The 25,297-nt window shown below is 38.0% G+C and overlaps 2 protein-coding genes across 5 annotated transcripts in view; both read right to left on the bottom strand.

Moving 5' to 3' along the window:
• Window positions 1-1,152: 1,152 nt before the first annotated feature.
• Window positions 1,153-20,221, bottom strand: SAMM50 (SAMM50 sorting and assembly machinery component). Of its 3 annotated transcripts, none has more exons than XR_004746240.1 (16): window positions 20,068-20,221; window positions 18,264-18,374; window positions 16,669-16,770; window positions 15,543-15,630; window positions 14,075-14,181; window positions 11,861-11,991; window positions 11,555-11,642; window positions 10,944-11,072; window positions 10,170-10,241; window positions 9,017-9,103; window positions 6,468-6,538; window positions 5,605-5,672; window positions 4,982-5,128; window positions 3,685-3,826; window positions 2,288-2,868; window positions 1,153-2,250 (listed from the first exon to the last, which is right to left on the bottom strand). XR_004746240.1 is itself a non-coding variant. In XM_035310431.1 (15 exons), exons 1-15 carry the CDS (start codon window positions 20,086-20,088, stop codon window positions 2,823-2,825), a joined length of 1,410 nt encoding a protein of 469 aa, XP_035166322.1. In that variant the 5' UTR covers window positions 20,089-20,221; the 3' UTR covers window positions 1,153-2,822. The 3 variants fall into 3 exon arrangements, 1 of the variants encoding a protein (XP_035166322.1); XR_004746248.1 differs by having other exon boundaries at window positions 20,078-20,194; XM_035310431.1 differs by having other exon boundaries at window positions 1,153-2,868.
• A 1,616-nt stretch (window positions 20,222-21,837) lies between these two features.
• LOC118156369 (1-acylglycerol-3-phosphate O-acyltransferase Pnpla3-like) overlaps window positions 21,838-25,297 on the bottom strand; it is a 28,009-nt gene continuing 24,549 nt past the window's right edge. For both annotated transcript variants that reach the window (XM_035310415.1, XM_035310407.1), the window contains exon 9: window positions 21,838-24,169. In XM_035310415.1, the coding sequence (XP_035166306.1) occupies window positions 23,872-24,169 (298 nt within the window). In that variant the 3' untranslated portion in view covers window positions 21,838-23,871. The remainder of the gene's footprint in view (window positions 24,170-25,297) is intronic.

The raw sequence follows: 25,297 nt of genomic DNA on the forward strand, positions 1-25,297 counted from the left end.
TACGGCTGGCCCTCCTGGCTGCCAGGGCACACTGCTGGCTCAAATACAACTTGTTGTCAACCACAAAAGGTGCTCTTCTCCCCTCTCTAGGTCTTTTTTAGCCCATAGAAAGAACTGTAGGCACTGAAGAAACACCAGAGCCAAAGAAACTTTGCTTCAGATGGCATCTGCCACCCCAGTGCTGTTAACATAAACCTAAAAGCTCCTCAGGCATGTGGTCCAACTTCAGGTGCAGCACAATAGGCTATAAAAGCAAGGGCATCTCAATTACTCAGTAAGTGAACCAATATCCAAGACTCCATTTAAGCAAACACCATCCTTTGGAATCACAGTTATTACTGCAGACCTTCCTTACGCCTTTTATCCTTTTCCAGACTCCATGTCCAGAAATGTATCAGCTAAGAAGAAAATTACTTCAGATTCATTCTGCCACTGATTTTGCTCAGTGCTAGAGCAGATTCTACTGGGATTCTACTTTCTATCTTATCCATCCTAATTATAAGCATCTGCAACAAATTTCAAGTGGGAATATATTATTCATTTCAAAATATTCTATACAAGTAACAGTGCAATTCAGACATTGCTTTCAGAGTCTGGAATGCATTCCCTTCCTTTTTGTGCACTTGTTATATTGTGTAAGAAAATACTATCTTTTAATGTAGTGCAATACAGGTAGGGAAACAGTGACCCAGATAAAGACTCAAGGTTTTCCTCCCTTTATTATTACTGGCAATTCTATGGTATGCAGTAAAGCATAGTTTGTCAGCAGATGTTCTTGAAAGGCTTGTTTGTTCAGCCTTCAACAAAATTTTTCCATTCATCCCTTATTTTATTGTAGAGATCACAGTTTTCTCAAAACTTAAGCTAGATTCTTAGCACACAGTTTAAGACTCAGGAAGGCTACCTTGCCCTCTAGAACGGACAACTGATACTAGTTTAGGAGTCTCATGCAATATTAAAAGACAAAATGTGAGAAGACTTTAATAACAATGCGCACAAAACAGAGTTCCTAGGGTATCAGAATGCATCTAATTTTATCAACATGACCAAAATAAACTTGGAACTTAAACTTGGAACTCCTGGGAGAAAATCCTAGCAGTATTTTAGTATCTAAACATTCCCATTCTTCCCACCAAAAATATGTCAAAATATTATGTCAAAATGTAGATGGTGCTGGAGAAAAAGGTTATATTTGTTGACATTCTTAACATAGCATCATATTTTATCTTGTAACAACAAAAAATAATCAGAAATGCTCTGTTAAATATATAATTTACTACATGAACTGTTAGATACACACACAAAAAAATCTTTATATTAAATGTTGGTATTTGAAGAATATCTGATTTCTGTAATTCACACTGTTTTGAACATGTGACCCTGTTGAGAAGCTTTATAAAAAGGGGAAGCATATTCAGTCAAGTGGAGCTCTGCAAAGCTACACAGACCAGTTTCTAGGCTTTGTATTTTACAAAGTGAGTTATCAACATGAACAGATTTAGTCACTGTATTAGTACAATAGCACTGCTAAAGCAATGCATAAACCTGTAGCTTCTTTAAAGAACTGAGTGCCTGCTAGCACTAACTTGACTGGGAACAAGATTTCATGAGTCCTGACATCATTCAGCAAAGTCACACAGCTTCTCAGCATGTGTAAATCCATGCCTTTAGTTGGATAGAAGAAAGTGGGAATATAATAGTTTGTAAACTTCTGCTCAAGAACCAGTGCTAGACAATTACATGAGGAGATTTAGAGTCAAGGACAGACTGACAGACTGGACAAAGCTGGGAAGTTCTACTCTCCCAGAATATTATTTGTATTGTAATTTTATCTTTTCCACCGCCTAAAACAACAACAACAAAAAAGTAAATTTAGATGCAGGAAAAGTGGATTGCAGATTCAGTCTCTTAGAAAACCTAAAGACTGATGTAGGTCTATCTATCTAAACTATCTTCAAAGCTGAGTCATTAGGACTGAACTCATTAGGAGTGAATTACTCCAGTCTCAGAGGCCACTTTTGTGATTAGCATCTAAAAAAAGGTAGTGAGGCATGCCTCTGACACAAAAGCAAACAAGGTAGCATCATGTGATCACTTCCAGATGTCTGTTTTTGCAACTGCTACAGAAGATCTAACCAGCAAGACCCAAAATCAATGGCTTGGCTAAAATCATTACAGACTCAGAACTGCCTCAAAGTTTAGAATCTTTCAAAGCTGTTCTTGAATTTTAGCATTCACTGTGCTAGGCAGCTGGACTTGAGCATTTATAGTACACAATTCAGATTACAGGACACATTTACATATGGATGATTTTACAGTAGTGAAGTATACTTGAATCAGAACATTCTGCTTCACTTAATACCATTATTTTTTGTATCAAATCATTTTTGATGCATTTTGAAGATGGAGAAAAACTGTTACCCCTTAATTTCCGCTCTGACCATACACGCATTTGGTCATCCCAGTACTTGTGAGACTTGCAGTTGGAAGACTGAAGGCTATGCAGGCCAATGACACAGTCATGTCGAATGTATTCAAGAACCAATTTCCAACACAACTGTCTAACTTTTTAAGAAACTACTACTAAGTAAAAACTATAAATGAAAATAGCTAGAATCTTACATTCTCCCATCTTTGATAAGAATCAGAGGTACAATGAACCTTCAGAGCATAATTCTTTTAATATAGTTTCTTGTGGAGTCTGAGGCAAATCACTCAAATGTGTATTTCAAGAAAAAAAATAGACCATATCGAGCTGCATTATAGTCTTGATTTCAATTACAGAGCTCAACTTCATATTACTGATGTAAATCATTTCTGTATTATAGGAATCTGATTCCTGCTCCAAATTGAACACCATCACAGATCCTGAAAAGACAAATAATAAACAACCTAAGTGATTTATACCGTACTGATGAAATTAATTCTCCTTACCCCCAGATTTCCAAGACTTTCAGTCTCTGGAAAGTTACAGTTCAAACTTCAGGTGACAAAGCCTCTTTTAAATAAATGCTTTGCCAATCTGTCATCCATACGGAGTGCTTACATTTGTAAAATAAAGCCCATAATTTTCAAATTGCTGTTATTCATTCAGATTCCACACGAATGACAAGTAGAAACATAATCTGATTCCTGTACAAAATAGAGTTTCTCCTACAGTATTCATGGTACTTCACAGGCAAGAGCAGCCGCAATGAAGTTTTTCTATTACATATTTTAATATTTGCTTGGTGTAGGATAATTGGTTATTAACAAATTAATTTGTTCTCCCTTTCTCTTTATCTATACAGTTACACTTGTGTTCATTTTTCAAAAAAAGCCATTGAAGTTGCTATTTATCCAATCATTTGTTTTTGGAAGGCTTAGGAAAATCCCATGAGCTGTCTGAGTGATCATTTCCCCTAAAGAAATGAAACCTGCTACATAGCTATTCATACTTTTCAACACCTGATCTCAAGTTAAATGAACTACGAAACCTGATATAAACAAGTTTAAGCTAAGAAGTATTGTGAAATCAACATAAATATAACCAGCTGAAAGAAAAGAGCATCGAGTACTGAAAAAAAAATCTCTAAACTGTCACTGAATAAACAAAAGACAGCAGTTCTCTCTGCCAAAACCAGACAGAAGTGCAGTCCCTTTTAAAACTAGTTACTATTAAAGAAATTGGTGTAAAAGACAAACCTGTCACCAGACTGTACTCCCATGGGGAAACAGTAATTAAGTTCCAATCTAGCAATGTTTCCAAGTCGGAGCACTATTCCGGCACCATAAGACCATCGGATATACTCTGCCAGCTTCTGCAGGTGAGCTCTGGGACCATCACCTGAAAGCAAAAGACCAGAAGAACAAGAATCAAAGTAGATTGCCAAGATGTTCAAAGACAAGCTGGAATGCCAGAGGTAGAAGACAAACTACTTGGGAGCACCTCCTTCAAATTAAAAATTTATTACCCACAAATCTTGTAAATGCCAAGTAGTTTGGACTCAAACTACCCACTTCTAAGATTCCATTTGAGCTTCCTTTCCTACTGCAGGACACTTACTTGCAAGAATCCAGAAACGAGTACTAAAACTTAACTAAAAGTCTTTAGCAGATCTCTGCTAGTTTTAAAGCTGATTCATCTGTTTTTTTTTTTTCACTGCATAAAGTACAACCCTCCCACGTTGATGCCATCTCTCTTCATCAAGCAAGGGAGACTATATCAAATATCACAATATCCCTGTACTGTTTTTGTCTGGGAAAGTGTTAATTTTCTTCATAGCAGCCCATATGGGTGCGGGTGCTATGGTGCTGTTTTGGATTTGTAACTAGTACAGTGTTGATAACACATTGATGTTTCAGCTATTACTGAACATTACTTACGCAGCACCAAGGCTTTCTCTGTATCTCACTGTCATTCCGCCCCCAGCAAATAGGTGGACAATGGATGAGAAGCAGAGGGAAAGCACCTGGGACAGCTGAACAAAACCAACTGAAGGGATATTCCGTACCATGTAACATCACTCTCAGCAATAAAACTAGGCTGAAGTTTGCCTGGTGTTACTGTTGTTTGGGGCCTAGCTGGGCATCAAAGAAAAATCCCTTCAACTACCATACCTTCTTCTATCCTCTAACGCCACCACTTTTTATTTAGTCCATCCCCAAAAACATGAGAGTATCACTATAACATCACTTTCCAGTCTCCTTTTAGAATGTTATAAAATAACAGGCATGAATCAACTACCCCACACTAGTTTATGAACACCACCAATTCACAGATTCTGCTGTTGCCATTCTAACTCTCTTTCCTGTAAGTTGTGCTATGATTTATGCAAGAAGTAAAAAAAAACAAAACAAAAAATCACTGGCAATCTGTCAAACATACAAGTTAACAGCAACAGCTATTTGACAGCCTCCAAAATATCGGTAGTAAACAAATTGCTTTTGAATAAATACTCATAACAGTTCTCTTCTACTTTACAAGTCTACTGAGTTTTACCATAGTTAAGATTGCAGAGGTTTCCAGCATTGAGGAAGAAATGTGTTCGGAAAAGGTCTCCAAAACCTCCTCGACCCGGCCGGAAAGGTAGAGGAGTGTACAGATGCAAGCCTCCAGCCCAGTAGGCATCTCCTCCCAAGTAATCACCTATTTATGGAAATGCAGAAATCAAAGCATTTACTGCGGAATACACGAAAAGATCCAGCTCTTAAAGGTTCATCCCCGAGTTGTTCTTAAAGGAAGGGGGAGAAGGAGGGAGCTCTGGCACCTACTTGACTTTTTTTCGGAAAAAATATGCACTGGTGAAATTCCCTTTAAGAAACATTAGAAAATGGAGTGTATTTTTTATACACAAGAAGTCTAAAGTCAGTACAAAGAGAACAAAGAGTAACCTATGCAAGTACAAACACAGGCTTGGTTTATAGAAGTAACTATGTCTTAACTAAGAGCTAATGGGCTTTTTTCCATTGAAAACTAATATATAATGACAGATCAAAGACCTAACAAGTCCTGAAAGGGAGCAATTATTCTAAAGTTAATAAGCTAAAGGATAGAATTTGAATCTTTGTTACACACTAATATTTTCACTATTGTTAGAAGAGTGGGATTTATATGTTTCAGACCTTCATTCTGGGGTCCAATGCTGTACATACTGAATCCTCGCACACTTGTTGGTCCACCAAGGTAAAACCTAGTGAATACAGTCAAATTTAGTTTAATGCTTTACCTGTAAGGTTGTATTTGAAACTATCTATTCATACTTTTAACATTGCTTTTCAGAGTTACAGATGACCTTATAAAAAGTGTTGTAAAATGCATTTAAAGAAATAAAATAAATTATATAAAAATCAAAATCCTGACACATTTAGCAAAAATTTCAAACTAAATCAAGTATAAATATCAAAACTAGTTTTCCATCATTTACAAAGATGAAAATGGAAGGTACCCCAATACTGAAGAATCGGAACCCTGAATCTCAGTCTGTTGTAAGAATTTTGATAGAAATACTCTAATTAAGATCCATTACATGCAAAGTTAACACAACTGACATTTAGTACTTCTAATGAATAAATTTAAGTCTAAATGCTTTCTGCTAGTGATCTTTAAACGGAGGTGGTGGATGGCAAAATTAGAAGTACGGCTATAACGTAACGTGATTTTTTAGGTAAAGATACCTACAGTGTTAACTATGCCCAATATGAAATTTTGGAGATGGTAAATACTCATTTGCAATTGCAAACATTGGCAGACAGAGCTACTACTTAGCAGATTATAAATTTATCCCTCCCCAGTATGAAAATGAAAAACAGAATACTTGTTTTGATTATTAACATGCAACTAAAGCAAATTTTAAGTTTATGTTATTATCCTCAAAATCAGAGCTACTTCTGCTTCTCTCTTCTGCTATACCCTTTTTTTCATACATTACCTGGGTTGACTGCAAGAAATTAAGAAAAATTTAGAATGAACAAACAAACAAACTTGCCTATCAGCTATACTGGATGGTTTGTCTCCAATTGGTACTAGCATTCCACCCCAAAGTGATGCCGAAAAAACCTTTGTAGGAAAAAAAAAAAAAAAAGACTTTATTTATTTTTTAACAAATACGTATTATTTAGTTTCTCTAAAAACAGTATTAGTAAATTTCCAGTGTTTAGTGAATGCAGAGCTCCCATTAGTCTGACAGAAAGTTACAAATGATCACAGTGTGTGCATGGATATCACATCTTCAATAACTGTATTTTCAGGAAACTCTTGATCGTTGCTGCCCTCTTTCTACACTATGCAGTGCTAAATGCTGAATTAGGACTTTTAAAACCAAGTGGTACTTTCACAATAGCTAAGCGAACACTCATGCAGCTCCTACTTACTTACACATTCATGCCTTGAAATAAGACAACACCTGTTGACATCAATTGCTTCTGGCAATGTTAAGCCTGTAGAAGGCAAAGTCGAGCAAATAGCTACCAGTAAAGTACAATTATTACCTGCCTGTATATTAGCCTTGTAAGTAAATGAAACTATCTTCCATAACTCACTATGTTGACATACATTCCATATACATAATTACTGCTTATTTATCTAGTTCTTGGGAGCCAGACACTCTAACAAACACATTTAATCATTTGCCTCTTGTCTGTGTACAAAGTAGGAGTACCACTATCAAATGGTGAGATCTATTGGTAATACCAATGTTACAAGTGCTGGATAATTCCCCTCGTCTACACACCACTCCTGCTATGTTCTGCCCTGAGAGTCCCAGACACCTGCCCTGTCATAAGCACATGTGAACTCATCATGAGGTACAAGGACATCTTGTTACACAGCACATGCAAAGGCCAGTTGTACCCAAGTTCACATTCTTGGCAATGGATCACAGAAAATTATGTACACCTTATGACGAGATTTGCTTCACTTTCACTCACAGTATAGCCATATTAGTAGCCATGGGAAAGAACAAGATCCTTCTTATGTAGCCAAGAAGTCACCGAATTACTTCATACTAGGATATCCTGTCTTGGTCAACTGAAGATCAGCAAATATATATAAAATGACTAGAAGTACACATCAGGCAATGCCCTTTCTTCTATCACATGAAAGGTGCGCATATAATGATGTGATAAGAAAGGGGTATAGCAAATTGCCATAAAATGCCCTTTCACGTTTGTCTCACTGATAATTCTTAAAACTGCGTTGCACAGAGTCTATTCCAAATAAAAGTGTGGGAGAGCAGACCAACAGTTCCTTACAGCATTGGTTGATAAATATGCACACTACAGAAGTAGCTTTGAGTTTTTCAATTGTAGTGTTGGCATGATGTTAACATTTTACCAGGCTCCTAAAATTTCTTCCTTATTCAAATATTTCTTAAAATGCTATTAAGAGACAAAGACTGTCTCAACATTCCTTTTTTTTTTTTTTTTTTTTTTTTTTAGCATCCCGGGTATTGTTAGTTCTGTTCTTTAAATATTCACAATGGAAATTGCTCTGTTAACTCCCCACCCAGTTATCAGGAACATACTGCATAATCTCCATGTGATAAAGAATATCCTTTTATATACAGACGGAAATATTTCTAGGACACAGTGAAATTCTTATTTAAGTAATTAGAAAAACACCCATTTCAGCCTAATATAATGTCTATACTGTTAAAGCTGCCTGGGACTGTTCTCATAAGAAACCGGAAGACAAAAAAGCATGAACTTGATGTAGAATCCAGTGTAGTTTCCTCTCAAGAGGACATGGCTGGTGTCCACAAGAACTGCTCTGCCAATCTAATCAAGACATCATAAGGGGGGATGATACAGGAATTTGCTTCAGAACTGCACGGTAACTCCAAACCGAAGAGCTAATATAGATACCAGACCATAAAATGTGCTCTGCCTACAGGGTGGCTGGAGTTTAGCTGGAGTCTGTGTTAGACTGGAGTCTAACACAGACTTCTTACACTTCCATGTATTTTTCTTATTGAAACTTCAATTGTTCATTGTACATAAATACAAAGAAGTTCAAAACGTTGTGGTTCATGCTTAGTGTTGTAGTGAAATCAGTTTTCCCACTATTTCCCAATAATTTTACATAGGAGAAATAATTAACATATAATACACAATATCTTTCCAGAATTAGTAGTCATATAATTTACGATGACAAAAGCCAACTAAACCAAGATTAGCCAGACTATATATAAGCAGGTAAAAAAGACAGAACAAAGGCTGTAGTTAAGTTTTTCAAAAATCACTCTAACAAACAATTACAAAAAACAGACATGCCCAGCATTCCCTCTGAAAGGAAAATTGTTTCTGTTAGCCGTCAGACAAGCCCTTTACAAACTGTTCACTTCTCACATGACTGTACATGGTTATCACAGGTTAAAAATAGAAGTATTTCACTTCCAAAAATACAAATCAAAGTATCTACACCAATCTCTCACTTTCATCATATTTTTCTAATCCATGGTGAAAAATCATCGTAAGACACTGATTCAACAACCTTATTTGTTAATTCAATTCATAAGATATCTTTTTAAAAAATTACCGAATCCCAGAGAAGTTGCTTATTCAACTGAAATTCAAAATCCTCTTTCAGAAATCTCACATCTCCACCTGTATAGCCAGCCAGCTCCTGCAAAGACAGAAATTTGAAGTTGTAAAGGGTATTATGCATTTCTTCCAACACAAATTCATCATGCCTGCATCATCATAAGCAGTGTTTTCTGAATAAGAAACACAGACATTGGATATTGAGACACCTGAGTTTTGGAGCAATGAAAAAACATGCATAACCCTCAGAACTTTTTCTTTTCCCCAAATACTGTATAAGGCTATTGCTTTCTAAACCATTTCCATAAATGAGGGCACAAGAGAATGGAGCTTGAAAATTCAGCACCTGAAATCAAACCTCATTTTATTTACCTAGAACCTGAGCTTTCATATGCACTAAAACAGGGCTGAAAAACCAAAGACAAATGACTGTATTACACCAATGCTTGCTGAATAGAGTAAGTGACCGAAGCAGTGTTACAGGCAGCATGTAACAATATGCTAACTAAATCCTGAATTATAACCACCTTTCTTAATCAGAATAGTTTACTGCTGCTTATAGAACAGCAGTACTTCTAGTTCCAATGGCAGTTCAAAGCAGTCCACTTCTGAAACACTACAGAAGTTAATGCTTCTGAAACATTAACCCATACAGCAGAAAAGCCAGCTTTTCTAAAAGCTCTAAACATAACAAGAGTAAAAACCATTTTCTGTGTTAAAATGATGCATGTGTATGTGCCTTTGAGAGTTATTTTTACCCTTTCAATTTTAATTCTAAGATTTGCAAACTTTGTAAGTAGCAATATGACCACAGTCTGGTAGCTTTGCAATGCAGGGATAGGAAACAGGAGACTAATATCTGCCTAGAGTGTAGAAACTGTCAGTGATAATGCATCTCAGCTAATAAATAATTTAGTGCTAATGGCAAGAAATGAGCTGCATTGTTTTACCAATGGTATACAAATGAAAATTTACTTCCATTAAAAAAATCACGATTTTAAAAAAAGTAACTAATAGTCTTCACTGTATCCTAGTCAATTTACAATTAATTTAACTTTAGGCATTTTTAATATGAACAATAGTTCGAAATAGTAAGAGTTACTCAAACACATATAATATCCAATTATATATAAATGATTTAATACTACCTGATTAATTTTCAGCAAAGCACCTCGTTTTGGCAAGATTGCAGAGTTCCGGGAATCAATTACCATGGCATGCTGAAAAGAATCAACTGATTATTTTTCAGTTCTGTTATCTATTGAATACCAGAGTGATACTATTATTTTCAATCAAAAACTGTGCACATAGTGAAAGACAACCACAGCTCCAGGTAAGGCTTATGTAACTCCGTGGATCTGGAAACAGTATTCCTACAGAATAGCTTCACTTTGACTTTAGAGGCCACATCATATATATTTATAACTTTTGGTTGTGGTACACATCAGAAATATGGCAACAATGCCTCAGTGTGTATCACAAACTATTTGCAGTTACCATCACAAAATTCATCTCCTACAATGTTATCTACAGATCAAAGATGACAAGGAATCAAAAATTGCTTGTATTTAGAAACAGCAGAACAACCATAGGAAGAAGAACATTACTGATCTTGTCTTCTGCAAAGAAAGATAATACTGCAAAAATAGATGGCAGATGACAAGAAGGTTCTCTTACACAGCCTCGAAGAAAGAATGGGCCAGCCTGTGTAACAGTCAAAATGCAACAGTCATTTTTTCAAAGTGTTTTCTCTTTGGACCTCCTGGATGACTCTGTGTGAATGACCAAGCATGGCAGAAGACATCTGAAATAAGACATACTACCTACTAGGAAATAAGACAAAAAGCTCCTTTGCAATCATTCAAAAAGATGAGATTACTCACAATAACACATGCCATGTTTAAAATGGGTAAAAGCCTTACAGAGAGGGAAGATTTAAGAGAGTGTCCACTTTCTTCTCGAACAGAGAAGGATGCTGTTCTAGCAAGGCAGCCAAGCTCTCTCCACACACCCTCCCACTTCAGTGTGTGATTGGTCTTCCAGATTGGGAACTGAAAAAAAAAAGGGCAATTTTGCTACAATATTAAAATAAACATCTCCCTCTCTCAAGTCTTATTTATACATGAGTCTATGCTTTTTCTTTCCAAACTTCTTGTATCAGAGAGAAATACTTTTTCACGTGGGAATAATTCTGCTCCAACCAAGAGAGTTTAAAAAAAAATCTTGAACTGGATTGAGTGAGGCAACCACCTGCCTTTCTAAAATCCTGCTTTAAACATTAAAAATGTGAAGAAAAACACACTGAGCATTTTTATATGGCGAAAATAAAATTACATTCTAAGAAAGACTTACAATGTCTGTCATTTTAAAATTATTGTTATCTTTTAAATAATGACAAATTTGCTCTGTGCACAAATGTTTCCGTCACTTTTCACAAAGTAAAGCAAATATTTGCAACATATTTGCAAATATTTGTGAGCTGAATTAAATGTAAATGAAGCATGTATTCCACAAACACCTCTGCTACACTTACATTAAGTTCTGTTGATATTCCTCTATCAGTTTCACGAAGAGAGCTCCAAGGGAACTGTCCAGTTACTTTATACAGGTTAACTGAAACACTGAAACAACATTACTGGTAGATTTGAAACTATTTAAGTAGATGGAGTTTTACATTACCACAAAAAAAAAAAAAAAAAGAAACCAGATCTACTACATTACTTAAAGACTAACAGACCCTCAGTAAAGGATTAATTTTATTTATTACTCAATGAAATATCTTAATAATTGTTTTATATATCTTCATTAAAAAAGAAATACTTAGAAATGCATTCCCTACTTTCTTTCAAAGTTTCCAGGCTGTGGTTTGAAGAATGATAGGCCATATGAAGTTTCCTTTGTTCCATATGAGAACTGGAAGGTTACCTTTTCTGCACGTCCAAAGAGATTGGGGAACTTGAGCCCAAGTACCTACATAAATTAAAAAATAAAAAATAAAAAAAATACATAGTTAACAGTTTGCTAAGTTGCATCTTAATCATATGCTGAAAATATGCACATCTACCCTAAGAATCAGAAATAAAGGCATTAAAAAATACTTGTAAATGAACATGTTGTTCTTGTAAATTAGGTTTCTCTTTGCACTGGCAGCAGCCATCACAGTAGCACAAGTTACATTTAGTACCATCATCCAGTTTTTAGTGCTGTCCAATAGCTGCTGACATAATCTGCATTCTCACTGTATCATCAGTACTGCTATTACTTCAAGCAAAATTTCCCAGCCAGTCTGGAAGCATGGGATAACTATTTGGCAACTGCAGAGTTTCCAGCTGATCATCAGGAAAACTACCTGCCAGGTAGGGTTCACTGGTACCACAGCAGTAAGCCGATGGAAAATCATCAATACAGAGCTACTCCCTGGTATTTTTGTTTTGAAGAACAAAATATTTTTGCAATCAGTCCTGACTGCAGCACAATGTACCATTACAATTTTCCAGAAACTATAGTTAAATGTTTTCCTGTTCAAACAAAAATTCCCTGTATCCTATTCAGAGTACTTGGCCCTTTGGCAGAATGATGGAACAAGTTTCCCCCAGTCACAGATACATCCAGGATTGTTCTGTTGTGTGTGCTATTTTAAAATAACTTTAAACAGACAAAGTCGGTCAGGTTTTTAAAGCTAACAGCTATTGGAAGGAAATCAGTCATTTGAACTTTGTGATGGTGGCTACTATGCAATTATCCAAACAGAAACCACTAATCCAAAGGGGGCTATTTGTACAAAATATTGTATCAAGAAGCTTCAGGTGAATTTAAGGGATTAGAATAGATGTCAAATCAATTTAACTCTTAAAGAAACAAACTCTGCTGCCACAACTAGTGTATACATGAACATGCTTTTATACTATTCAAGTGTTTTACTTCTTTGTAACAAATAAAAATTAAATTGATAGGGAAGCTGAGTAAAAAAAAGAGAAACCAAGGTAGTTTTCAGACTGTCTTCACATTGCACTAGAACCGAGCATTGGGTTTATGTGGCAAGGTTGTCATAGCAAGGGAGCTGCAGGGGTGGTCTCACCAAGAGGAGAAGTCAGGTAAGAGCCAGTTCCAGTAGAATTCTGTACCATTGTTCATTCAGACCATGATACCCTGGGCAATGATCTCAGTGGCAGAGCTGCATAACCATTTCTCAGTTCACTTGGTTACTATTTGCCCTGCACTTACAAAACACCATTACCTGACTTGTGCAGTTATCTAATCCAGGTTAAAAATACGCCTAAGAAGAAAAAGATGAGTCCCTGTCCCTTGATCTGCCTTATCTAGCAGGCCCAAGAAGACCTGCACTGTGCACATGAGAAGGCACAACAGGTGCAGGAATGAGCACATGAAAGCAGGATCTACTTAAACCAGCACCACTGTTAAAGTCATGTTAACAGAACAGCAGTATGTATGTTACTTTTTGTGTCAGTTGGTAAATATTTCTCACACCATATTTTAATTTGATGCATTCTTAAGTGAATAAAATGGAAATAAGTTCCACAGTTTATAACGGTCATGGAAAAACCTAGCATTCTGCAACCCAAAATAACTGCTGCTGAGCTAAAATAAGTGAAAAATTAGAACAATTTTTAAGTCAAACCTAAAGCATTCTGATTGAGAAGAAAAATCATTTAAATAATTCTCATAGAAGCTAGATGCCAAATTGCTTAATGGTTTCTCTAGTAGATAAAGCATCTTAAATACTATCAATAAATAACTGAAGTAATTTTAAGAATTAAAAAAAAAATAACATACTGAAATGGAATAACTAATTTGTGTTTATACAAAGTTCTTCCCCCATGTGAAACAGGCTTTTGCTGAGTGAAAGCCTGACTAATACAAAGGCTCTTTATAGACAAAAGTCTGACAAAGCCTTAGTAAAGCTGGATCAAGAAAATAATTTGGCTTGGATCAAGTCCTCACTTATTTAATCATCAGATTCCTAGGTAGGTTTGAAACAAGAAAGTAAGAGGAATATCAAAATGAATCAATAAGTATTTGAAATGATCCATACCATACTGCCTTCATTGTTGCCAACCATAGTGTTATAGCTTCCAGTTAGCCTTCTTAATTCTGTTACCTCAAAGGTTACATCTAAACCATTTGGAAGGGCATCATCTCCTAAATAAATAAAAAGCATCATCTCTAGAGGGTTACTTAAAAAAAAAAAAAAAACCAACAAAAAAACCAAACCCACAGACATAAGATTACATGATTTTTTTTTTTTTTAAACTGATTGAATTGAACAATAATAAAACCCCTACATTACAAAGATAAACAGCTCGAGGAAAAGATGGTGAAGGGTCTGGAAGGCAAGATGTATGAGGAAGAGAAGCAGTCATAGCACCAAGCCTGCCAGAGTTCAACAGGCATTTGGACGACACTCTCAGACATGAGGTTTGATTTGATTTTTGGGTGGTCCTGTGTGGAGCCAGGATTTGGACTCAGTGATCCTTGTGAGTCCCTTCCAACTGAGGATATGCTGTGATTCTGAGATGTTGTTTGGATGTGCATTCAGAATTTCGTTCAAAGCGCATCTGGCTTTCATCATCAACATGCTAGTTTAATAACGAATTAACAAAATTTATTAACTAGCCACTAAAAACAAAGCCACACGCAAATTCTTATATTACAAGAAACAGAAAGTAAAGTGGTCCAGACATGTCAAGAATAATGCTCTCAACTAGAGCAGAGCTCCCAGCACTTTGTGGCTAAGTGTGGGACAACGGAAACCATCCAGTTCCCTCAGGGCTCTGGCTGCGGCAGCTGTTCAAAAAACAAAGCTGTCAGGGGTACCTAATTCTGCTTGAAGAAACTGGGACAGCAGCCCATCACTAACAGCCTGTGTGACTGTACTGCATTTCCTTCTCAATATTGCCACCTTCTTCTGCTGAACAGAACAGAGGTTACAAAGCAATCACAAGACTGGAGATGCCAAATGAGCCTTATGGAGCAACCTGCACACACTCAGCTGCCCCATATGTGTAAGACCATTTTAAATTACAAGCATTGATACAATTACTAGTATTTCCATTAAGCACAACAGACGTGTTGATATAATATCACTTAAGTGAGTTCAATACGTGGAAGTACAGGAAGTACTTTCAAGCTTTTCCTCTAGCGTTTATCCTTCCTCTGAAAATTTGCACTAAGGCATGTGTACTGTAATTATTTCAATGCTTGAAATTCACTCATTTTTGCATATATAGAAGTAATAATTATACACATAGACACAGCCATAGGCAAATGCATCTTTTTCATGCGGATATCAGATGGAGGCACATACATTCTTATGCACAGCACACCTACACGTATACCTAAAATATACAAAGCGCTCTCATATACCTTTATAAATTATATACACAAAAAATGCCTGACCTATAGCACAGAGAAATGTAGATTATAAGTATGTCTAAGTGTACATTATAAGTGTGCCCATGTGTGTATGAAAAAAAAGTGAGAATTAATGAGGCAATACATACCTTGACAGGTATCAATCAGAACCTCTACCTGTCTAAAGATTCCTAGACGAAGCAACTTTTCACGAGCTTCATGTGATTTTCTCATTACCTAAAGGATGAGAAAAGTAGCTCAGTCTTTCAGCTTACTAAAATAGCTAGTATAAAACAAGATGCTGCTAAGTCACACAATATTCACAGATTTTTTATACACAGATATATACATATATATATGTGCCTTCAAAATAATCACAACCCACTTTAACATTCAAATATACCAATAAATTAAATCCAGAGCATCTGGCTTAATTTCCTACCTAGCTTGCATCCTAATTGTTAGAATGCTTAAACCTATTATTCAAGTTGGTTTCAGTACTTAAATCTTACACATCTATTTACAGGACCCATGCTTTTCACAAAATAAAACAAACACATACCCTAATCTATTAGGGTCTAGACCAGCTTACACATAAAGACTTGATGACTCCTTTGCACTTCTTACAGTACTAAAAGGAAACATGCCTAAATTAAAAGTTGGCATGCACACTTCAGCTGTAATTTCACACACTCTTTTTCTGCTCCAACTGGAGATAAAACCCACTGAATCTCATGATGAATTCAGCTGCATGTTCAAGCACTACACGGGGACATCTACTCAGAAAATACAAACAAAACAATAATTTTGTCTTCATGGTGTACTTGACCTGCACAGCCAGAGCAAGATAGTTTACTGCCAGCTGCACTCCAGAAGGAATCACCACCTAGAAGTGCAAGGACACACAGCCTAACTTGCGCTTTCATCCATTGTGGAGATTGCCACTGGTCATTTTTGCTGAGCTCCAATAACTTTTCTTAAGCAAATTAATTGAAAATGTCCCCTACACAGTTAGCAATTCTCAAATAGGAATGCTGAAGCTGAAAATATGTGATTACCGTTTGCCATCTCTCAAAGCCTTTGAGCTGAACACATCTGAAAATATAGTATCTGGCAGCATTGCACATTTAAGTTTGTCTTCCATATGACAAGTTTAGAATCATCAAAAAACTTGGCAAAGTTGCATCACATCTGAGGAGAGTAGCCCAATGCAGGAAGACAGAAAACCATAACCTGATTTTTAAAATACGAAGTGTTATTCACTGTAGTACTTACATCAATGAGATTTTTAGCCTTGAAAACATCAGAGATTTCATACATGATAATGTCATCTTTGGTCCTTCCAAGTCCATTGAAGTGTACATGCTGAACAACCACCTAAACATAACAGATGTTGAAACACAAATACTGAGCTTGCATCTAACAATGAGCATCAAAAACAGCTATACATTAAAAAAAAAAATAAAATTTGTTTGTTTGTTTTAAGTGGAAAAAAAAACGAAGATTCGTAGGTCAATTACTGCTAGCCTGTATCATGAGAAATCACTGCTATCCACACTTCTGGAAAACCGTTCCTATAACAAGAAAAGTAAAGAGAAAAAACTCAAATACCAAATCTAATACTGTTTAGAGCAGAAGAGACAGTAGTGGAGTATTGCTGCTGGGGTTTAAGTGTTAGATGGTGAAATAAGTCACCACAGAAATCATATAAACATATTTAGACACTTAAGGCAAAGCATGTTGTTAGCTGTAGTTAGCCATTTCTTGCATCAGCTACACATAAGGAAAAACAAAACAAAACAAAACAAAACCCACCTCAAATCATGTATATTTAAACTATTAAAATTATTACTATAACTGGAGCTTTGTAGTTTAAAGTGCATATTAATACCACAGCATTATCTCTTTTCTTAAAAATATTCATCTTTTTGTATCATCATCTGAGACCATTTTATGTTAAAAATCACAACAGCTTCCAGGTTAGCTGATGCAGTAACTGTAGTGCATTTGTATTTCCCTTATTTTTCCAATCTTTTCAGTGTATTATAATTTTAGGGATAACTACCAAAAACCTCTGCAAATGCTTCATGTATTTGTAATGAATAAGATAGCAGAGTAAGAACAACCTACCATTACTGAAAATTGCTTAATAATAATAGAAAACCTATCATAATAAATATGTAATAAACAAAATAAAATAATAATTAAAAAAATATATCACCAAGCTTCTAGGGGGAATAACTCTGAATTGAATAAGGAAAATGAAAATTATATAGAAACTACAATGATGTATGATCTCTCTTCCCACTAGTATGGTTAAAACTATTATGGGCCAAGGCATGCTCTTGCGTATGAAATAAAAAGCAAAACAGAACAAAAAAACATTTTGCTGAAGTTAGTATTTACCATAGTGACATAACTCACACAGTGGCAGTTCACCCAAACACGGCTAAACATAGAATCATAGAATGATTAAGGTTGGAAAAGACCTCCAAGATCATCTGGTCCCAACCACCCCCCTACCTCCAATATCCCCCACTAAACTATGCCCCTAATATTGCACTCAAGCAGGTTAAGGACTCTTAGTTTGCTGCTAAACAGTATTGCAGGGCAGAAATCTCTTATGAGAGAAGGGAGAAATCAGCATCTGGAAACAGGTCTATTAGCTCAAAGCTTAACAATAACCCCTGTGGCAAGTTAAAAAAGGACAGAAACTAAACAACAACAGATTAAACTTACAGTATTAAATTTAATTCTTTCATGTATCACACCACAGTTTAGAAAATTCCCTCAGGAAAAACATGCAAGTGCACTAAGACATTTCTGTTAAGAAAAAAACAAAAACATCAAGATATTGATGTGGTACTTACATCTTTGTTTTCCAGAATTTCCTGCTTGGTTTCAGGTTCAACTTCAACCAGCTCAGCTTCCTCTCCCAAGGCACCAAAGTCTGGCCCACTCATTGGAAGGGGCTCCAAACTCTGAAAGTATACAAGAAAGCTCCATTTAATATGGTCTGTGATTTGCAAGTTGTCTTCTGTAAAGAAAAATGATGGTTCCTGACCCTGTGTTCATCAGGTCACACGGGGGCAAAAAAGCTAAATAGAACAATGAAAGTGAGGGGAATTGTCAGCACACTTGTTAACTACGTGCTTGCTGACAATTTTAGTGAAAGCTAAATAGCTTCTATGATTTATCAAAATAACACTGCCCTCTTCCAAGAATAACCTTATTTTTAAAGCATGCATCCTGCGTTAAATATGAACTCTACCTTTTTTGTTGTTGTTTTGTTATTATTTTAATATAAGTGAGCCAACGCTTAGCTTGGGTTTTTGGGAGTGAGAGAAGTGCAAATGATGAACAATGAAGAAAAGAGGTGTGTTCAGTGCGCTACTTTGCTTTGCGTATGTTTTTACATAACTTTTGTATTTTAATGTCTTTTAAAAGCATCCTTCTGAGTAATGTTTGAGAACCTCAGGCTCCATCCATCGGAGCTCTTCCGGTGAGTGTTATAATCAAAATGTTTTGCAGTACAATATGGATTTATTTACTACACTTGAAAAAGTCCTAAATTAATAAGACTCTTAACAGAAGACAATGGAATCGAGGAAGAGTGAATATAAGTTTATCTGCAAAAGCAGAAGTCAGGATTGGGTAACTCTGTAAATACATTTTTAGTCTTAAGTCATTATTAATACAGTACTTGCTGCATTATTTAAGGATTGCTGGAATAGCAAATTCCTGTCATATATCAGAAACAAGTTAAATAAACAGACTCCTTTCTTGCTCCTGATAGCTCTAAGGCAAACGTGGAAAGCTCTGCATCCACACGATACTGAATAACAATTCACAAATGAATGTGAAACCAAAAATATGAGAAAAATATCAAAATATAACTTAAGTTATGGTAATGAGGTTCAGCAAGGCCAAGTGCAAGGTGCTGCACCTAGGTTGTGGCAATCCCACACATGAGCACAGATTGAGAGAACTAATTGGGAGCAGCCCTGCCGAGAGGACTTGGGGATTCTGGTGGACCAAACGCTCAGCATGAGCCAGCAGTGCATGCTTGCAGCCCAGAAGGCCAACTGCATTCCTGGGCTATAGCAACAGGGAGGTGGCCAGAAGCAGGTCGAGGGAGGGGATTGTCCCCTTCTGCTCTGCCTTGTGAGGCCCCACTTGGAGTGCCGCAGCCAGTTCTGGAACCCGCAGCAACAGAAGCACGTAGACCTCTTAGAGCAGGTCCAGAGGAGAGCCACAAAGATGCGCAGAGGGCTGAAGCACCTCTGCCCTGGAGCTACAACCGCAGTTACCACGTCGCAGCTGCAGGTGCTTCCAGGTCGGCTCCCCGGGGACGCGTTAGGAGAAAGACAGCTGGGCCGCTCTGCGGGGTCGCTGACGGCCCTAAGATCAGCGCCGGCAGCCCCCAGTCGGCCGGGACAGGCCACCCCCATGTTCCCCGTGCCCCCGGAAGGCACCCGCCCACCCCCGGCGCTCAGCCCGCGGGTGCCGCCGCTCCTTGGGACCCGCCCGAAGGTCGCCGAAGGGAGCGCTTGGTGGCGGCGGCAAGGCCGCCCTCCCGTGGCTCCCGCTGCCCGCGGCAAGGCCGCCCTCCCGTGGCTCCCGCTGCCCGCGGCGCGGCCCCTGCCCTCCCGCTGCCCGCGGCGCGGCCCCTACCCGGGCGTACACGGTGCCCATGGTGGCGGAAGCGGTGGCGGTGGGATGGGCGGCGAGGACCCCTGGTGCTCAAGGCCGCGGCGCAAGGGCGGCCATGACAGGCAGCACCACCTCAGCCCTCATTGGGTGGCAAGGGGGAAGCGGCGGAGCAGAGCCGACGGCGCATGGATATCGCGAAATGGCGGCGCTCGGCGCCTACAGGAAACGGGCGGGGTCGAGGGTCCTGATGGGGACAAAATGGGCGTTGGACAGAAGGGGACAAAATGGGCGGCGTTGAGGCTGCCTCGGTCGTGTTTGGAAGGTTGTGGCAGTCAGGTGGAGTCACCGATGACTGGAAAAAGGGAAACATCGCTCCCGTTTTTAATAAAGGGTAGAAAGAAGGACCCGGGGAACTGCAGACCAGGGGCCTCCCTTTTGTGCCTGAGAAGTTCATGGAACAGGTCCCCCTAGAGGCAACGTTAAGGTACATGCAAGACAAAGGTTCACCGAGGGCAGATCCTGCCTGACCAATCTGGTGGCCTTCAGTGGTAGAGTGACAGCACCAGGTAACAAGGTAAGACCAACCTGTGTCACCTATGTGGACTGCTGCAAGGCCTCTGACACAATCCCATATGACAACCTGGTCTCTCAAACTGGATGGGAAGGGAGGACCATTCAGTGGGCAAGGAATTGGCTTGAATGCCATACTCATAGAGTGGTAGGCAATGGCTCTATGTCCAAGTGGAGGCTGATGATGAGCAGTGTCCTCAGGAGTCTGTCCTGGGAACAGTACTGTTGAATATCTTTATCCACAGCATAGGCAGTGGGATCAGGTGTACTCTCAGCAAGTTTGCAGGTGACACCAGGCTGAGTGGTGCAGTCAGTACAAGAGAAGGAAGGGATGCCATCAAATGGACTTGACCATGCTTGAGAAGTGGGCCCACGTGAACCTGATGAGGCTTTCAGTAAGGCTAAGTGCAGGGTGCTGCACCTGTGTCAGGGCAATCCCACACATGAGCACAGACTGGGAGAACAACTCATTGAGAGCAGCCCTGTGGAGAGGACTTTGGGGTTCTGGTAGGACCAAAAGCTTGGCACGAGCCAGCAGTGCATGCTTGCAGCCCAGAAGGCCAACTGCATTGTGGGCCGCAGCAACAGAGGGGTGGCCAGAAACAGGCCAAGGGAGGGGATCATCCCCCTTGCCTTTGTGACGCTCCACTTGGAGTATTGTGTCCAGCTTTTGGGTCCCCAGCAGCAGAAGGATGTGGGGCTGTTAGAGTTCAGAGGAAGGCCACAAAGATAACTCAAAGGACTGGAGATTTCTCCCTTGAAGGGTGAGAGGGATGGGGCTGTTCAGCCTGAAAGAGAAGGCTCTGGGCTGATCTCATTGCAGCTTTTCAATACTTAGAGGGGCCTTATAAGAAAGATGGAGAGCATATTTTTTGCTCAGGCAAATAACAGACAGGACAACAGTGATTGGTTTTAAACTAAAAGCACATGAATAAGATTAGATTTTGGGAGAAAATTGCTCACTCAGAGGGTGGTGAGGCACTGGAGCAGGCTGCCCAGAGAAACTGTGGATGCCCTGTCCCTGGAGATATTCAAGACCAGGTCAGATGAAGCCCCAGGCAACCTGATTTAGTGGATGGCATCCCTGCCAGGGATGTTGAAAGTGGATGGTCTTTAAGGTCCCTTGCAACCCAAGCCATTCTATGATTCTATGAAATTAATGCATTCTGATTTAAATTGCAGTCTATCAGTTATACCACAGAAAGCTTAGTAACAAGTAAATGGGGTAACAAAAGAGATGGTCTTTTTATTTTATAAAAAATAGACAAAATTGGAGCTAATTGGAAGAAGGGGTTAAGATTGATTTAAATCAATTTAGTAGAACTACCTCAGTACACAGAAAGCAGAACTTGGCAATCATGCTTAAATTCTAAAAGATATTGGTAAAACTAATTGTATAATGTTCTGTTAAATGTTACAGAAAACTTGAGACAATAGAACTCAGATCTTGTAGTTGTGGTTACAGTAACACTTCCAAATTTTCTTGCAAATTTAAAAATACATACACACAATAAATGAATAAAGCAGTTGAAGTAAAATAGCACCAGTCTTCTGTAACATAAAATTGATAGCTTGACAGTTTCTCCCAAAGCCCCGCCATTCTAAAATCATTTCAATGTTGTAAAATTTAGCTCTTTGAGCCTAGGGAAATCTGAGAAACTGAGAAACTATTTAAAGGCTAGTTTAATTCAGAAATGCTAGATTTTGCTGTCTGAAAGATTTCTACATAGCATAGTTGACACTACAGCAACAGATGTTCCCTTTTCTTCTCTCCTGAGCATCACATTCCTAAACGCTGCTACTCCTTCTACAGGATGCTTTCATTAAGCATGCATAGTCTCTTCCCTGGACTGCACCTGGGTTGCCCAGAATTCATACTATTGAAAGAGAAGGCTTCAAACATCACAGATCTGCCCCCGTCCCACATGCACAACCTGACCTCTGAAGACACAGTTGTTTCCTTCTACTGTAAAAAGAACTGTGTTGAAGACATGATACCAAAACATCAGAAAAAATAAGTAACTGCTGAGATTAACTACCCTTTTGAAGTATTCATACACTGATATGTTGTCTTTATTAAAATTATGTATAATGTTTGTAGTGGGGTATTTAAAATCCTCATCACTCAACACATAAGAGTTGGTTGATTTTCAAATCATTATTTGAGGCCTTTGCACATGGCCCTGGATATTGCTACTTTGATAAGTCTTTTTTGTTTCTTCTGACAATTGTTCTTGGAAAGCTTCCTTTGGGCTATCATACCTCACTGAGATAGAAAAGACCTTTTTTTCTTCACCCCTCTAGCAAGAGGGAAGTGAAAGGTAAGAAGAAATATCTCAAGAAAGGGGGGAGGGGAGGAAATTATCAAGAATGATTGGGTAGCAATTAGAAGACCAGAACAACATCTACCACTTTCTATACATTGACATACGTTAACATTTGCCATAAACACCTCAAATTACTTTGTGCTACTAATCACAGCCACTATTATACCTACTTTTCAATACTTAGTCAAGTATTAAGCTCTTAATAAGTACACAAAAGTCCTATGAAGTCACTGAAACTGTACCTGTTTACACCTCATGTGAAAGTGTCCCAGTTCTTACAACTTCTTCCACTGAAGTATTTAAAATGAGAAAGAGCCACAGAGGAACTTGAGCAGTAATATGAACTGTGCAGTAAGTAGAATAACCTAGAATAATACTGTTCCTACAGTATCTCATGCAGACAACTTTTCCATAAATAGACCAGTATGTTCAAACGTAAGGCAAACAGACATAGGAAGCCACTAAAAAGCTCAAATGTAGTACATGTCCAACTTCATTTAAGTTCTATAAAAGTAATCCTAAAACATGTAATTAGGAATTATATTTTTAAAAAAACTTTTGTTTTCAGTGTTTGTCTAACAAGCTGCTTACAGAATTGATCTTTTTATTCTGAAAGTAGATTTTTTTAAAAATCTAATTTCCAGAGATACATTGTTTACTGCAAGCCTTACTAGAGTCCACTGAGCTGGTGCTTTGACAGACATGCAGTCTGTTTCTTAGTAATAGCAACCACTTTTTTTTATAATCCATAAAATAAAAGAATTCTAAAGGCAGATTTTTTAGGAGACTGTGAACAAGACTCCAAGACTCCAATACTCCAAGGCAATAAAGAAAGTGACCTTTAGTCTTTTAGGATTTAAATTTAAATTTTAGGATTTAAATTTTTCTGCCAAATTGGAATTTTGGAAGCTTGGAATCTATTTCCACATTAATTTTCTGGAATTAATTCTGGACAAGTTTGGAAACTTGTCTCTGAGGAAGAGTCAAAATCTATTTCCAGTCCAGACTCATCAGAATTTGGGAGAAAATTAGGATAGGAGTCTGACTGCTCCTTTGGATTAGCAGAAGCATGCTTCATAACTGAGTCCATGTATTGTGAAGATTCCCAGAGCCAGGTTTCAATGTCCGCAGAAGAGTGAGGCGTTTTAAGATGACAGTATGAGGAATGAAATTCCACACTAGATGGGGCAGTTTGACATTTCCTTAATGATGCATAATTGTCTTTCCTGTTTAAGGAGGAAAAAAAAAAGTTTATTATTAATATTTCAATGACAATTCTATTACTGTTCAGATATTTTACAGGGAAATCTCCATGAGGAAGAACACTACAGGAAAATGGTTAATACTAAATTCATTTAATCAGTTAGGACGTAGGACAACAGGAAAATAATCTTAAAGCAATCTTACCTAGAATAAGGGCAACCTACCATTATGTATTATCCATAATAGTAGGTATAAAAATGTTACATTAAAAATCATCATACTGTTCTGATAAGCTTAGACAGGGAGATGCAGCTCGTACATCACCACTTAAGGAGTTCTGATCTCCCCCAGCTATCCACCTGGAGTGTTTGGTCACCTACCAATCACAGTGGTTAGGAGACATTAATTAGCATGGTCTCAACATTCACAAGCAAGATAGTTGTTCAACTTCATGAACACCATTACACTTCACAACCAGCTAAGTATCACCAACTTAACTAGCTGGAACAGAACTTTAAGCTTTACAACAGCACCTGAACCACCAGGTTAGTCCTTTGTAATTTGAGAAACAGGAAACTGAAGTTGTCATCAAGAATACACATCTTTTTTTTTTTTTTTCTAAAAAGTTCTGTCTCCTCTCTTTCAGTGTCTTTGCAAATAGACAACAACAAAAAAAGCACAACTATAAAAACATATCAAACCACCATCTCCCCGCTCCAAACAAACTCCCTCCCTATCACACATTTCAACTTCAGTTTCCATACTTGAATTTCACGTGCACTAGGAGATACCATCCAGAAGGTTAGGTTTACTAAGATGATGTCCAAACTGTAAACAGCTCAAATTTTCACAAGATTTAGGTCTGACTGCAAAAGAGAATTTAGATCTGATGACATAACAAGGAGAGATGAAAAAACAGCAGGGGCATTACTTTCTGCAAAAGCAGCAATAAGTTCTTGATGGATACTGAAACAGTCACCTATAGAATACAGTGCAGGGTTCTACATACAGAGCCTTGGGACCTAGCTACCTGAAGATGAAATCCACTTAAAGAAAGGCTTCAGAAAACTTTGAGAGTATTTGACAACATAAACAGTTCTTTGGGAGTTGATCACTATTGTGGTTTAACCCCAGTAGGCAGCCAAGTACCA

This window comes from Oxyura jamaicensis, chromosome 1, assembly GCF_011077185.1.
Source record: "Oxyura jamaicensis isolate SHBP4307 breed ruddy duck chromosome 1, BPBGC_Ojam_1.0, whole genome shotgun sequence".
Lineage (NCBI taxonomy): Eukaryota > Metazoa > Chordata > Aves > Anseriformes > Anatidae > Oxyura > Oxyura jamaicensis.

Excerpts from the sequence above, each read along its gene's own strand:
- SAMM50 (XM_035310431.1), bottom strand. The coding sequence starts at position 20,088 with ATGGGCACCGTGTACGCCCGG. Across the intron at positions 18,375-20,067 it reads TGGGCACCGTGTACGCCCGG|AGTTTGGAGCCCCTTCCAAT; the intron begins GTAGGGGCCGCG and ends GTATACTTTCAG. Across the intron at positions 10,242-10,943 it reads CTCTTAAATCTTCCCTCTCT|CATGCCATGGTAATTGATTC; the intron begins GTAAGGCTTTTA and ends GATTCTTTTCAG.